Source organism: Lissotriton helveticus, chromosome 3_2 (assembly GCF_964261635.1).
Source record: "Lissotriton helveticus chromosome 3_2, aLisHel1.1, whole genome shotgun sequence".
Lineage (NCBI taxonomy): Eukaryota > Metazoa > Chordata > Amphibia > Caudata > Salamandridae > Lissotriton > Lissotriton helveticus.
This window is the reverse complement of record NC_136062.1, coordinates 265232088-265248869: the sequence shown is the minus strand read 5'-3', so window position 1 is coordinate 265248869 and position 16782 is coordinate 265232088. Positions and strand designations below refer to the sequence as shown.

Genomic DNA, 16782 nt, shown 5'->3' with positions numbered 1-16782 from the left:
AATTTAGAGACATATTAGAATCTTTAAAGTTTAAGTAGAAATAGAACCACTAAGTACAAACTGGAAATTACAGTCCAGGGTCGCAGTAGTAACAGGACCTAGCCATAATAGGATGCTGACCACAATGGAGCGTGGGTCGGATACACTAAACAGCTTCCTCCTGGACCAGGATTTTATCTTCTAACTCTAGTCTTAAGTCCCATCGCCACTCCTGAGGTACCCAGGACCTCAGGGGTGGCACTTAGAGACTCCCAGCGTGGAGGGCAGAGGCCAACAGGAGAGTCCAGGGCAGGTTCAGGTGCCACTGGTCAGTAGGCAGTTGCAGGAAAAGGCCTCTTGTAACTTGTGTCTCTGTAGCTTAAATAGGTCAGAGTCTTATGGCTTTTGGGGTCTACTTCTTTCTCCTCTGTAAAACAGAGAGAGTGGGTGAGTCCCCAAGGACTCTTCTCGGGATCCAGATAGGAGGTTCCGTCCTCTTCTGATCTTCCACAGGTCCAAGTGGGTTTTCAACTGGGTGCCTTGAGATGCCATATTTATGCCTGGCACAAGTTAGTGGGTGGTAATGACTTCTGGGGACGTCCCAAACAATGGGATAATAGTTTCTTGGGCTAACCCTACGCACTTTGGGCCTTTTCAAGAAGGCAGAAGTCTTTGGCCATAATAAAATTGGGTGCTGGGGGTGTGAGTGGGGAATGTATTATGAGAATCCTTGTGTATTCCCACATCAAACAGCAAAATTGAATTTGTGGCAGTCCCTGTAGCGACAACAACCTAAGTTTTATAAGTCTGGTAGAACAAAGCTGAGTTTCCAGCAGCAAGAAATGGGGTGCACAAGAATTGTAGTGGCATCATGCTTTCGCCCTTTAAAGTGTACCCAATGTTATGTGTAAATCCAGCAGACCTATCAAACTTGATGTGACGCTCTAATGTCAAAAAGACATCCACTGTGAATGGGCCTGACATGCTATGAGATTGGGGGGGGCCGACACAAAAGAAGAGCTCTTGGAAAGTGTCAGTTAACATTTGCCTATGACAAGGGAGGACTATTTCATGTGTGTGTCAAGTGTCATGTGAAAAACCCCAGCAGACCGGTCATGCAGGATGTAAGATTCAAGCAGGACTTTACACCTTAATGTTAAAATGATCCTCCCAGGCTCCTCTGCATTTTGTCAGGGTCAGAAGGGTTATTTCTGCTCAATCAGGTCAGCCTATTGTTTGCTCATGGAAGAAAGTTTACACCTTATGCATGCCCATTTAAATGAGAATTAGTGGCTGCCCTAAGGGGGAGAGCAAATTACACATATAGCTTCCAGGGACTTCAGGCAGGGCAAAGGTATTTTGCTAAAAATTACTTTTCCATAATATGTATAACTAATCCAACTTCATCACTGAATTGGATTTGTAATAACTATTAAAATAATTGTTTCATTGTGTTTCTAGTTAGTCCCATTCTTGAGATACAGTATTCGTATTCAATGCTGCATCTTAGAGTTTTCCTATGGAACAGCCAGCCTTGCTACAGTAAAAATAGCTTTGAGGGGCTAGCCACTCCAAGGACATTGTTTATTAACATTCATTTTACATAGCTCACTTTTAAATATCATGCACCACACCTTATGTGCAGTACAGCCTATGTATGGGTGACTTATAAATATTTAAAAGGAAGATTTAGGTCTATCAAAATTTACTATTTAAATGTGCTATTTTGATAGGTCGAATTTGAACTTAAAACCTGCAGCGCTAGGCTACTGGTGGCAGGCCTGCAGTCATGCTTACATAGTCACTGTAGCGTGAGGCACAATAGGTGACATTTAACCTACTCTGGGTACACCTTGGTACCTTATATGTTATGTTATGTTAAGTTGTTTTATATAGCGCATGGCTACCCCAGCAACGGGGCGTCCCAGCGCTTACAGACATGCGTGACAGATCGGCTGCGAGGCTGCATGTGGAGAGGGAGTGTAATACCAGCCTCCACAGCTCTGCAAGTTAGATTGATGAAAATAGCCAAGTTTTAATTAGCTTGCGGAAACACTGATGGTGCGTAGTGGATCGTGCTTGTAGAGGGATAGAGTTTCAAAGTAGTGTAGCCTTGTGCTTAAATGAGCGTCCTCCCGCTCTGCTCCTTCGTACCCTCGTAGTACAGGCCAGGTGGAGATCTGCAGAACGAAGATCGCACTTCGGGGTATAGAGGGTGCAGAGTCCCTTCAAGATATGAGGACCCTGTCCGTGTAAAATTTTGTGAACTACACATAGGGTCTTAAATTGGATTCTGTGTTTTACAGGGAGCCAGTGCAGCCGAACGAGAGCCTGTGATGCGGAGCAGTGTTTTGGCAGGGCAAGCAAAGTGCGGGCTGCGGCATTCTGAGCCCTCTGAAGTCTTTTAATGACAGTCAGATTGGAGCCCAGGAAAAAAAACGTTGCAATAGTCCAGGTGTGAGAGGACCATGGACTGGACTATTATCTGCCGGGTTGGAGGTTCAAAAAATGCTTGAATGGGTCTGAGGGCGCGAAGGCTCCCATAGCAAGTACCTGCCACTTTTTTTGCGTGGGAGTCCAAAGCCAGGTCATTGTCCAGCAAGACTCCTAGATTTTTTACTTCCTGCTTCGGGGTCGGGGACCGGCCCAGTGTGGAGGGCCACCAGTGCTCAGCCCACTTCTCTGGGTTCCGACCAACTATGAGCACCTCTGATTTGGAAGCATTAAGTTGTAGGCAGTTATCAGATAGCCAATTGGCGATGGCCATAAGATCTTCACCAAATTTAGCTTGGTCAGACTCAGCGTTGTTAGAGAAGGTGTCGTCAGCATAAGAAGGTAATTTGATATCCCGTTCTCTTGCTAGTATGGCAAGGGGTCTGACATACACATTAAACAACGTGGGGCGGAGAGCTGAACCTTGAGGGACCCCACAGCTGAGAGGGTATCTGCTGGACGAGTACGGAGCGGCATGCACCTGGAAGGATCGGTCAGATAGAAATGACACGAACCAGTCCAGGGCGCCGCCCCCGATCTCCCCAAGACGTTTGAGCAGGATCCCGTGGGAGACCGTGTCGAAGGCCGCACTCAAATCCAGCAGAATAAGGGCAGAAGTGTTGCCCAGATCTTGTGCCACCCTCAGCTGTTCGGTAACTGCCAGGAGGGCTGACTCTGTACTGTGATTGGCTCTGAAGCCATTTTGAGACTCGGCCAGAATATCATTTGTTTCCAAGTACCTGGTCAGGGCAGCATTCACATAAGATTCCGTGACCTTGGCCAAATACAGCAGCAAGGAGATAGGCCTGAAACTATCTGGCCTTAAGGAGTCCAGAGTGGATTTTTTTAGCAAAGGGACCACCTTGGCCTGCTTCCAGGAGCTGGGAACCGTAGCTAATTGGAGAGATTGATTAATCAGCTCGCGACCCTCCTGCAAAATGGAGTCGCGATGAAGTCGGAACATCTCGGGTTTGACCGGGTCATCTGGAGAGCCAGACTTCACTTTAGCGGCAAGAAGCACCAGCTCAGCCAGGGATAGAGGGGGGAAAGTTAGAAGGGAGTGAGATAAGGCGGTTGGGACTGTGGCTTCAGGGAGGGGCATAGTCGAGGCATTAGAATTTAAGGTGTTGTAAATATCTTTACCCTTTCCTACGAAAAAGCAAGCTAGCTCTTCGCATTGTGTATTGGATCCTATTGCGCTTTCAGTGGCCTCAGGAGCTTTGGACAAATCCTTTATCAAGGAAAGGATGGTTTTCGAACGATTGGTACTCGAATTAATCAAGTTGGTGTAGTAGATGGCTTTAGCCTTTTTTATCTGCTTGTGATACAATTTGGTGGCAGATCTATAGCTGGCTTTTGTTATGGGTTCATATGAGCGTCTCAATTTGTGCTCGAGAATTTTACATTGTTTTTTCCCCAATAGCCAGTTCCTCCGAATACCACGGGTGTGCCTGGTCGCGATAGGGCCTTGACAATTTCTTGGGAATAAAATGGTCCAGTGCATCAGTGATCCATTTCCTATAGGCTTTATCAGCCTCCTCCAGATTGCTAGACCATTTCGGCCGTGAAAGTTTGAGCCTGGATTCAAATAGGGCACCATCAAGTTTGTGCCAGGGACGTCTCAAGAGGGGGGGGGGGAAGAGGCTTAGGCCTGGGGCCAGCTGGTATCCCTATGGAGATATGAATAAGATGGTGATCCGTCCAGGTAAGCGGGAGGTATACTAGGGACATATAGTTAAGGTAAGTATGTTAATCAGGGGTATGCCAATTTCATCATGTTTAAAGGTGGATCACATCATTTTAGCCCTGGTTAACAGGGTTAAAGTGCACAGATTTCTACGGCCAACAAAAACAGTGAAGGCAAAGATCTGGAGAATACCACACAAATTATGGTAATTTCCAACAATAAAGTTTTGCATGTTAGGAGAAAGTAAGTTTGCACATGTTTAACAGAAAATTAAAGACATTTAAAAAATTAAATTAATTGGGAATTCTAGAAAAAAATAAAGGTAAGGAGTATGTTATGGAAATAAATTATACAGTGAGGACTGGCTATGTGAGTATCTGCAACAGAGTAAGAGTCTAGACTAATGTCTGATATAATTATGCAGAGCTGCCCAAGTAGCCACTCTGCAAATCTCACAAACTTGGACATTTCAGAGGAAGAAACAGGGTGTTCGCCAGTGGTCTGTGGGCCTTCTGAGAGGATGTAGTAATGACTGAGAATACTCGCTTAGCAGAAGATTTCTTAGAATTAAATAAGGCTTGGTTCAACTGTCAAGGTACTTCTGCTGCAGAAGAAGCAGTCAGAAATAAATATGAAAGAAAATCAATGAATTTAAATAAAAATTCAAAACCAACTTTGGAAAAAGGTAAACATTCTTATGGAATAGAGAATAAAGCTTAAAGGAACACAGATACATTTCGTGCACTCTTCTGGTTGCTGTATTTGTCACAAATAATTTATACTCCAAGGTGCCCACTTACCCAATGACAGGGCCCATCAATTTGAATAGTTTTATTAATTACCATGGAGGAAATAAAAAATTTGTCTGGAATGGGCTTTCGTCTGAGCGCTCGAATACTCTTGAGTACATATGTAGACAGCAGAAGTGGATTGTGAGGTGATGTAAGAAAATACAGTTGTTATCATTATTGAGAAGTTCAGCATTGAGTTATAAGATGGTAGATTTTCATGTATCTGAAATGGGTTGCCACAACTACCAGACATTTGGTAAAAGTAGGTAAGTTCACTTAGGACCATAATGTAAGAATTTATAGTACTCATTTTCACTGTCCACCTCTAACATTGGAGATTCCGCATTTAACATAGCAATAGGGATGTGTTCTGGAGAACACATCTAACGGCTCTATGGAGCACACCCAGTGTCTTATCAACTGAGGGCAAATCTGGTGAATTGTTAACATTCTCCATTTTCCTGTGCTCATCCATACCGATCAAAATTTCATTAGTACTGCTAGCTCTCTGAAACATTTTCCTAGATCAAGCAAAAGGTGTACCTCATTTTGCCTTAAGCGCGGATGTCACTGGGAGCGTTCTACAGCCTTACCTGACTCGGGCTGCAGTCTCACGCTCCGGTGCAGCGCGGCCGCCATCTTTGGGGGGGAAGCAGGTCAGCGCGCTAGTGTTTAGCGTCCCGTGGGCTCAAAAGGTCGGGCGCCCCTCGCCGCGTTAGATATGTTCCTGAGGCACAGCCGGGAACACGCATGCTATTTTGTTTAAAAACGTGAATCCTGTATTTTTATCCTTTTAAAATCCTGCAGTGTGATTGAATACTACTGTTTGTTTTTATTCTTTTTGGGGACAGTGTGTATCTAAGCTACTGCCTCATTTTGCCTTAAGCGCGGATGTCACTGGGAGCGTTCTACAGCCTTACCTGACTCGGGCTGCAGTCTCACGCTCCGGTGCAGCGCGGCCACCATCTTTGGGGGGAAGCAGGTCAGCACGCTAGTGTTTAGCGTCCCGTGACCTACGTTCCTCTCCATTTATCTAGAATGCCCCCGAGGACGTGCAGCGGACGAGTGCAGCAGGCGCGCCTATTGTGCGCCGAAGGTGCGCCTCAGGTAAGCCCGTCTGCGCCGTCCGCATCCCGGAGGTGGCCGGGCTAGGCCCTACTAGTGGATTCCAAGTAGTAGGGCCACCTAACTTGATTAACTATGACTCCAAGCAATTACTTACTTTAAGGGGGGATGCTGATCGCCATTGTCCCTTGCTCCCGATTAGTTTTTCGGAGGCCCTAAGGTATGCATGTTGTGGATGGACAACTCAGATCCCCTCATGCTGTAAGAATATTGCATGTGCTTCGGGCTCTCCCGCTCGGGTGTCGCTTAGAGAAAAACGTCAAAACAACTTTTCCTGCATGTTATTAAATACTCGATCTCTGGGCAAACATGCGTTAGATGTGTTCAATCTGCTCATGGAGCACAAGCCAACATGCTTATTTTCGACAGAGACCTGGTTAGGCGACTCTTCCAGCCCTGATATTTCTATGGCTCTTCCTCCAAACTATTTCATGGTGAGAAAAGATTGAGTGCTGGGCAGAGGTGGGGGAGTTGCCATGGAGGTGGACAGGCGCTACACATGCTCGGTGGTGGTTACGGAGGACATTTTGGGGGCGGAATCACTGGGTTTCTGTTTGTCTCTCTCTCCCCATCACGCGTGTGCCGGGCTATTGCTCTATAGACCACCTGGCCATTTAGGCTCTTTTTGCGATGATTTGCATTCAGCTTTGGCCCCACTAACTATGAAATATAAGCACTGTCTACTACTTGGGGACTTCAATATACATATGGATGATACTTGCTCAGCTGATACTGTGAAACTTGAGGATGTCACTAGCGCATTTAGTTTGTCACCTTATATCTCCGCGGCCACCCATAACAAAGGCCACACCCTTGATCGGATCTTTTCTTCTCTGCCCATCATGTCTTCCCCTCCCCTGCCCCTGATCTGGACAGATCACTTCCTATTAAAATTTGATATTTTGGGCATATCCAAAGCAGCCAGCGGGGGTGCTGGTTTTCAGTCCGCATCTTCCCGCCCTTATCACCGTCTCACGGCTGGCATGTTGGAGCAGTCCTTAGTGTCCCACCCCTGCCAATTTACGGGAGAGCTAGTGAGTGACCTAGCTCTCTTCCAGGCCTGGCTCACGCAGCACCTCGATGAGTTAGCCCCCCCCTTCAGCGATCAGCGGGCGTCGGCTCCATGGTTCACCTCGGTGCTTCATGAGACCAGAAGGTGCTGCAAGAAAGCCGAAAGAGCTTGGCGAAAAAATTATGACCCCTCACTTAAAGAGACATATAGGGCCCTTATCAAAGGCTACCATACTGCGATACCATACTGCAATTGTTGTAGAGAAAAAGTTGCATTTTTCCAAAAGATTAGAAATAGCTGCAAACACCAGTAAAGAAAATTTTAATATAGTCAGGGAATTCACCTCCCCTATTTCCTTATCCGTTAAATTCTCTCCCACTGAGTCATGGGTTAACCAACTTGCCAGTTTTTTCGCTACTAAGATCTTGAACATTCAGGCATCCTTTTCTCCTGCTGCCCCTAGATGCGAACCTAGCCTGGATTCTTCCCTTATTGGCTCCTGCCCGGAGAGTCATATGCTCTCTTTTTTCCCTCCTTTATCCCCTCAATCACCACTGGATCTATTGCTCAAATTAAAGTCAGGTTCTCCATCGGATCCCTGTCCAGCGAAGATCTTGGCCAAGCTGGCGCATGTGATAAACCCCATTATTAATCCTCTTCTCAATGCCTCTCTTGAAACGGGCACAGTTCCTAGTGCATGGAAAAGGGCTCACATCCTTCCTCTATTAAAAAAGCCTAATTTGGACCCCCTAGATCATTCTAATTACCGACCGATCTCGCTACTTCCCGCTTTTGCTAAAATTGTGGAAAAGCATGTTCACTCCACACTCTCGAGCTACCTCGAAACCCATGACATTCTTCATTGCACTCAATCGGGTTTTCGTTCCAATCTGAGCACCGAAACTGCACTGCTGGAAGTCACAGAGTCAATTAAGGATGTTCTGGACAATGGAGGGAAGGCAATGCTGGTCCTACTTGACTTATCGGCGGCCTTTGATACCGTCCCTCACGGGCGTCTTCTTGCAAGACTCCAGGAGATTGGACTGAGAGGGACGGTATTCAATTGGCTTGTGTCCTTCCTTTCGGATCGCCATCAATCGATATGGGCCCCCCCGTTCACTGCCACCATACCCCCTTTGAACGTGGGAGTGCCTCAGGGGTCGGTGCTGAGCCCCACTCTCTTCAATATTTATTTATCTCCTTTGGCCGATTTGGTTGAATCCTTCGGCGCCCGGATTGTGTCTTATGCTGACGACACTCGGCTCCTGCTCACCTGCGATAAGAACATCGATTTCGTAGGCGATTCCATTAGGAGCTGTCTTGAGGCCGTCTTTTCTTGGTTTCAAGTTAATCAGCTGAGATGCAACTCGGACAAATCTGAGATCCTTTTTTTCCGTTGCCCTCCTGACGCTCTTTGGAAATCCTGGTGGCCTTCAAATATGTACCCCCCTGCCTCTGCAGCACCTCTGGCTAAGAATCTAGGCGTGAAAATTGATAACGGCTTAACCCTCAAACCCTAGATTCTTAATGTAGTCGGCCAGTGTTTTGGTCTGCTACGAACTCTCAGGAAATGTATTTCCTTTCTTTCCCTCAGCCACAGGAGGATAACGGTTCAGGCTCTGATTGGCTCCAGGTTGGATTACGCCAACGTTCTATACCTGGGCTTTCCGGAATACCTTCTCACCCGCCTTCAATCAGTACAGAATGCGGCGGCACGGGCCATTTATGGCCTTAGCCGTACAGCCCATACTTCGGTTCTACTAAACTCACTCCATTGGCTGCCGGTGCAGAAACGTATTCATTTTAAAACTCTGATCTTGGCCTTCAAATCTCTACACGGCATTGGTGCCGAGTATCTAAGGAAAAGAGTTCGATTCGATTTTCCTTCCAGATCTCTCCGATCAGCCTCGCAGGCACTGGCCATCGTGATTGTAACCAAACGAGCACGCATTGGAGGTCGTTCTTATAGACAGCTGGCCCCTAAACTCTGGAATAACCTTCCTTTGGCCCTCAGGAAACTTGACAACCTGTTGTCTTTCAGGAAGGGGCTTAAGACCTGGTTATTCGGACAATAGTTTGCATGTGTCTCCCTGGATGCCTCTCGGCTGATCTGTATAGCGCCGGGACACTCTGTCCGAGTAGCTGAGCGCTCTATAAGACACCCAATAACATTACATGTTTAACATTCGGTTCCTCCCCTTCGATCTCAAAGCATCTCCTGGTGTATTGGCCAAAGTTATTATTAGAGAGCAAACACAGTCACCGGAGACTGGCTGAATGCACCAAGGGGCTGGGCCGAAGAACTTGCATCCGAAGAACTTCCTGTCTGTCTGTCCAGAGCAATGTTTTCATTGCAGTTACAAGGCCAATTAAGATTGACGACCTCCCAATTTCATGAAAGCAGCTCAAGAGCAGTGGATACTCTTTCAAATTACTGTAAATGTAAGATTTAAATAGGAGTAAAGTAGCCATTTGTCTTTGGAAGTGTTTCAGCACATTAATTGAATTTCAGATAAAAACAAAGATTAGGATAGTAAAGCAGAAATGTGAGCTACACATATTATTAATATTCACCAACAGTGCTCCGAGAGCAAGAAAGAGGGAATTCATGTTGTTATCACAGAGTCTGAGGTTTTACTTCTAAACCTTTTACAGTGAATTACTATCAGGAAGACAGAAAGAACAGCAGTCCCCCTAAAGGTTCTGTGCGACAGTAATCTAGAAAAATATATTAGAGATTGTATTCCTGCAGATGAAAGTTTGGCACCTTCTCTGAATCCATAAAAAGTATATCTATGCACATGCAGGGTCCCCCCACAACATCATTTAAAACATTTATTTTTACTATGAAAGCATGGATATAAGACGCAAGATAAATCAAACTAGTCTAATTGATAATAGTATACATTTGGCTGACAACCCTGCCATACAAGACCATTTTTAAAAGAAGATTGAAATACCAGAATATATGTTCTGGAGTCAGAGACTATGCACTGGTGCTTGGCAAAAGAATAATCAATCCACAAGTTGCTGTTTTCCAAATATCTGGAATCAACACATTCTTTATTAGAGCAGCAGTATCAGATTTTCCACATTTAAAGTGAGCCAGCCACATGCTTATTGTTAGCATTTTGATATCAAGTGATTATGCAAGAAATAATGTTTTTAGTAATAGTCTGTTTTTGAGAAGCCAATCTTGCGCTGACTGAACAATAACTTACATATAACTATGTGGACGGTCTAATAGACTTTGGCTTACATAAGTAACATTTCAGCGCCCATTTAACATCCAGGGCTAAGGTGTGAAGTGATCTTTCTGCCAGAGATGAATGATCCAGAAAGAATGTTGAAAACAACGTACGATTTATATGAAAACCCAAAATCAATTTGGGTAGAAAAGAAGGAGTTCTTTAAAAAAAACATTGATCAGTCGAAAATCATAGACTGTTCTTCAGAATATAGACCCTACCGTCGGAAGTGATTCTGTCTCCGGAAGAATATAGATGTTCAAGTGGTTTGATTTCAGTCAAAGCAGTCAAGTGTTATACCGCAGTGTTTCCATTCTGCGTGCGACCGGCAGAAACCATCACCCTCAGCACAATCATGACAGGAATCATCCTGCTAGAATCCCTTCCACACGCATTCCGTTTTTTTTTGCTAATTAGCATATCCTCCGTAGGTCGGGTGCGTGTGAGTCAGGCTCCTCAATTCATATACAAAACAAAGTCTCTCGTTTCCGGAGCCCCAGACCCTTCAAGGCGGCCTCAAAGAAATAGGCACGAGCAACCCACAAAACACTTGCCATGCAAATGTGAGGCTGGGGTTGCCACGCGGTCCAGCAGCGCCTGCTTCCCTTTCCCTGACGTTTCGGCTGTATGCCGTGCACTGCTCACAGGTGGAAGAAGACACCAACGTGCGCCTGGGCTTGCTTTTTTTTAAAAGATTATAATCACCTGACTTAGCTCTTAGGAACATCAACTCCCATAGTGCAGCATTATTCGTATAGTTGTAAACAATGGAAGTCCTCATATTCAAGCCTTGTTGTACGTAGATACTTGATATCTGCACTAATGTTCAAGTGGTTTGATTTCAGTCAAAGCAGTCAAGTGTTATACTGCAGTGTTTCCATTCTGCGTGCGACCGGCAGAAACCATCACCTGCAGCACGCCACGATATATATAGATATACACGCAAAAACACACACATACATACACACACAAACACATACAAACATATAAACACAAACATATACACATATAAACACATACATATACACATATGCACGCATATAGGACGTGGAGCAGACAGCACCTTCAATTCGCTAATAGGGCGCACTGACATAATGGCAACAAGGAATAAAACGTTTTTTTGTGAATAGTCTGAAAGAGCAAATGTACACAGGCTTGAAAGACATGCATTTCAAGACAGCCAGGACTGGGTGCGGTCCCACTAAATCATCAAAAAAAGCTTGGGGCAAAGCATATTTTGAACCTTTTGTAAAACACATCACAACCACGGATTTGAACAAAGACGGCTGTTCTGGCAAACAGAAAAGTAACCTTTTACTGTCACACCTGAAAAGCCCTGCATGGGAGCAATTTTTGAAGACTCAGATGCAGACCGAGGTCCTGTTACTTAGTCAGGAGATGCTTCTGAGGTGGAAGTCTGAAGGGTAGATGTTCAGATTCAAAACTCCAGGTACCACACTCTCCTTGCCCAGTCTAGGACAATCAAGATCACTTAGGTCTTGTATTTCCTAATCTTCTTGACTACTCAAGACAGAAGCTGTGGGAATGAGTGAATAGGTCCTGTGATCCAGTCCAGGTTGAATACATTCCCTAGCAAAAGCCTTGGAAGAAACTGCAGTGTGCAAAACTGCCAACACTGCACCTTCTTGGCATGTTGAATAGATCACACCAGGGCTCCTCCCAATGACTGAAGGCACCTCAGGATAGGGACACCACTTGTGGTCCGCCAGACAACACCTACTCAATTTGTCTGCTCTGCCACTCAAGGAACCTGCTTGTTGGTTGGCGATCAGGAAGAACATTTTGTTAGTCCAGCTACTACCAGAGATATAAAGCCTCTTGGCACAAGGCCTAGGACCGCACTCCTCTGTGCTTGTTGTAGTACCACCAGGTCGTAGTACTCTGTGCGACAACCTGTACCATTCTTCCATTAATGGATGGTAGGAACGTTTTTGGGATTAACCGGATCGCCTGTAACTTCAGGAAGTGGTTTTGGAGCCAGCTTTCCACAGGAGAGTAGAGGCCTTTGATTAACACAAATACCTTAGGAACCCCCCCCCCCAGCAAAAATGCATTTGCCACCACCATGAGCTTCAGGTCGGGGAAGGAAAGTGATCGGTCACAGTTAACCACCACTGTAAATCCCAAGACATCTCCTGGAAAATCAGTAAGATGTTGGAGAATTGGCGTTGATGCTGGGCTCACTGCGAACTGAGGTTCTACTTGAGTGCCTTTATATGCCATTTGGCACAAGGAGGATACAAGAGGCAAAAGACCAGGAAGCCTCAAAACCATCCTCAATGAAACTCACGACTGACTCCTTAACATCAGGATCATTTCCAGAAAATAGATTTTCTTTGCGTCCGGTTACCGCTCAACAGCATCTTTTGAGAGCTAACAGACTGATGGGGAAACTGTTTCATAGGTGTAAAGAGTCCTGAGAATAGTGTGTTGATTGCCTCACAGAGATTTAAAGAGCTGAGCCCGAGTGGGTCTTTTCCCAAAAAAGCCTGGGCCCGTTAAAAGGCAGGTCTATTGCAGACATCAATATATCGCCTGAAAATACAGTAGACCTCCTCCAATATGGTATCAACAGCACTGCAAAAGCAATCTGTAGTGTCCTAACCGGCATAAACCAAAAGATTTGTTGCATCATGTTTGTCAAGTACTGTTTTTGCTTAAAGCAGTTCTGAAACCTTAAGGGTCCACTGGCAAGAGTTTGGTGGCCATGTTGCGAACAACATGTGTGTATCTGCCTAGCAAGCATATGTCATTTAGGGAAATTCGGGCGAGATTCACAGATGAAAACATTCTCTTTCCAAATGTGTCAATCAGTTTAGATTCCTTCTGTGTGGGATTAGTCAGTAAAGAGTAAGGGATAATCTGCATAATGAGGCTCTCGTGTATGGTGTTTAGTCAAATAAATAAGAGTCTGTAACAAGGGGAGCCCGTTGCCCCAACGATCTAAGAATCCCAGAACCCTAATCCGGGATTCCTCCCATGATACCTCCCTCTTGTCTCTGCAACCACACGAACAGCAGCAGGAATGGTGGCGGCACGACGTGCCGTGGGCGATAACCGAAGAGGACGAGGAGTGCGGCTCCTTTAACTGGTCAAGGGCTGGAGAGTGGGCGGAGTCCGATGTCCCGTCAAAAGACGAGGTGAGGCAGGACCAGGTGTGCTTGTTCACTGGAGGAGGTGTGTTTCGTGGAGAGGAGGAGGAGAGTGGCGTTTTACAGGAGGAAGTCGGAGGAGCGGGAGCTGAGAGAACCGAAGAGCTGACCGAACTACCATCCGCGGGAAGCAGGACCGAGAGAGAGGAGCTGTCCCTGCTATGAGAGCCAGGAGGCCAACGACAACACGAGCCGCCCAGCCGCACGCTAGGAGGAAGCGTGTGGCCACGTGAGGTACGTGATCGCATAGCGGGTTGGGTGGGACGCAAGGGAGGGTCCGTGACGTGACAGCTACCCTGGGTTGTGTAACCGGTGTCCCCGTCCCTACACCGACCTACCCTTTCTCACCCTCGACGCCGGATTATTCACTAGTGGTGTGTCCCTCACTCCTTTCCCCTACACTGACAGTCGAGGACATTTGTACTGATCCTTGTCTCCCCTTTTCTCCCCGCCTCGAGCTTGAGCTGGCATCAAGGAGCCAAAGGAGACGAGATTCCGGAGAAGCCCCGCAAGACCAGTAAAAGACAAAGACGTCCCGAGGAGGAGAAAGCGGACAGACCGGAGCCGTTCACCACGGAGAGTGTCCTCCCGCCCCACATGTACTGATTACCTCTTGTCTAAAATAAATCAACCTCTAACAAAGACCCGTCTCTTGCCCATTCCTACCGCTACCGTTACAGAGTCATAACTAGTAGCTGGTCTATGCCACCAGGCTATTGGTCCGCTGACTGGTGTGTACGAACAGTGTTTTTACCATGTAGACAGTCACATGTTGGTAAGGGCCTCATTAAAAGGCAATAATGGACAGAGGTCATAGGCACTGGCTGAACAATCTTTGTGAGAACATTTGACTTTGAGTCAATGGAGGGCAGCTGCTGTTCTAGCATCTCAGCTGCCATCCTCACCACCTATGCAAACAAAGCACTTTCTTTCGTTGGTAGCCCATGTGGCGAGTTAAGCTCTGTTGGCATTTTGTACATCTAGATGAAATGCATTATCATTATAAGAGAAGGGAGCAGAGCATCTCCTGCCTCTTCATTATCAGTATCCTGAGAGTCCCTACCTGAATCCTACATAGGGTAAGTCAGAGTCAAAAACAGAATGGAGCCACTGCGGGTAGCTGGATAGCAGTACAGGCTTTAGGCTAGAATCACACTACATGAAAACCAGTGGAGCTTTTGTAATCTCGTAGAGAGACATTGGTTGGGCTCAGACCAAGGTCGGTTTGGGATCTGACATATGTATCAGTGCTGGATCAGCCAACGGGGTTGGTGCAACAGGAACTGGCGTAGATCTTGGAGCTAGAGTCGAAGACAGTAACTGAACTGGAACAGACTGAGAACAGAGTCCTAGGGTGGGCAGGTGGCATCAGGAGATGACCCACTGAGAGTAAAGTAAATGGAGATATCTGTCGCTCCTTAGAACCAACAGAACACCCCCAAGAAGGGGCTGGTATTACACCAAAAATTAGCAGCATGCCTCCCGGAAGAGTCAACCATTGCCTGGGGTAAATCGGGATCAACTGAGGAAGTGGATCAGAAGCCAGGGAGGTTAAACGGGTGTAATGTTCCTCCTCATGCCTTCTCTTTACAACTTAAGCAACCAAACTGAGTCAAGTTCCATACAGTCTTTTTAAGTTTCTGTTTATACTTGGACTTACCTGGGGCCTTTGTGGAAGAAATGGACTATCCATGGGACCGATTTCATAACCAGGACGGAGACTGAACCACGATATAGTGATGGACTTGAGCTTTGGCTGCAACCTCTTCTTGTGTTCGATGATTAAGAACTTCACCTTCCGGATCGCCTTTGGATGCTTTTGGGCGCACTAGCACATGACTTCAAGTTGTTACTAGAATACAGATGTACTTTGTGCGAGTTCTTGAAAGAAATATCTGCTTCCTGTAGCCACATCACGGTTTAAAGCCTGTAGTTTCTGGAGGGAACTTAGCTTTTTCAGCACAATGCAGAAACATTTAAAGGTTGTCGGAAGACTGATAAAATTTGGGAGGGGGGGCTCCGGATCCAAACCAGAAAGAGTGGAAAGAAAGGAACTAATGTCACCACCCAGGAGTGGAGCTTCTATGCAGCTCTGCTCTGTCACTTCCCAGGTAGTATTGGGCCAACACAGACCCACGTGGTGCCATCTTTTGGCACGCAGGATCACTACTTTGACGCCTCCCTGATCTAGTATGCACCTAGGCGATATTCAAAAGGTGAGGAATCTGTGGTTATAAGTATCGATCAGAAAGTCAGACACAGAATCGGACATTCACTCAAACACACACACACACACTCTGCCAAACTCATCCCTGGCACACACTATTCCCCCTCCCCCGCAGTCTAGCTGCAGTGATCGAACCAGGTATCAGGTCTAGAATGTAGCTGAACCAAAGAGTAGTAAAGCAGCTAGCATGGGGTAAATGCTCAAAATGCTCAGCACTGGGCTGCAAGTAGCAGCATGTGGACGGAGTTGGCAACATTTTGCAGGTAAATAGGCAGAAGGCACAGGTTGGGGTTGTGGGTGGAGTTTGTTACGAGGTCCTTGGCACCAATAATCTTTCCTCAATCCAAATGGCCGGGAGGGCTATACTGCCAGTACTAATGCAGCCCATGAAGAAACAAAAATAGGCTCAGAGCGAGAGAATAAAATGTCCCACAGCTGTGTATTAAATGCAGCCATTTTGGCTCTGCCTTACAAAACTGATCTGAATCTTTTTGTCCAAGCAGAAGCTCGAGCACAGTAAACGTGCTGAAGATTTCGTTTTCTTTAGGAAGCATAAAACATAAGAACAGGGTAGAGAGGCAAGCAGGGGAACTCAAAGGAGCTCACTTCAATGGTGGAAAAAAAAGAACTAAAGAAGGCAGCTCGGCACTGTTAGGGAACCAAGCATACACAAATATACTGATTACCAGGCTGGTAGCACATACGTTATGGTTTCTTGTCAAGCTTAAGTCGTCACAGAAGAACACGAAACAGCTGAAACTGCATGTTATGACACATTACTAACTTTACCCTTAAGAAAGATGTCTCTGTAAACAAAAAAACTGTTTAAGTAAGAGGTAAATGCTTACACTTCTACTCACCTAGATACTCCATAAGCTGTTCTGAAGTTATTATTTCCATCATCGGTGGAAGTTTAACCTTGAAAGGAAATAAAGAAATTTCAACTTTTGATAGCAAAAGAATACGAATCAACAGCTTAATAACATTGCGAACAATAAATCAGTTAGGCAAAATGTTGCTCATCGCTGCTATAATCATAGAACTTAT

At 45.9% G+C, this 16782-nt stretch overlaps 1 protein-coding gene across 1 annotated transcript in view; it reads right to left on the bottom strand.

The window, feature by feature from the left end:
- The window catches only part of MINDY2 (MINDY lysine 48 deubiquitinase 2), a 715083-nt gene that overhangs the window by 555000 nt on the left and 143301 nt on the right, over nucleotides 1-16782 (bottom strand). Inside the window, exon 2 of the mRNA XM_078685168.1 lies at nucleotides 16596-16653. Coding sequence (XP_078541294.1) covers nucleotides 16596-16653 — 58 coding nt within the window. The remainder of the gene's footprint in view (nucleotides 1-16595; nucleotides 16654-16782) is intronic.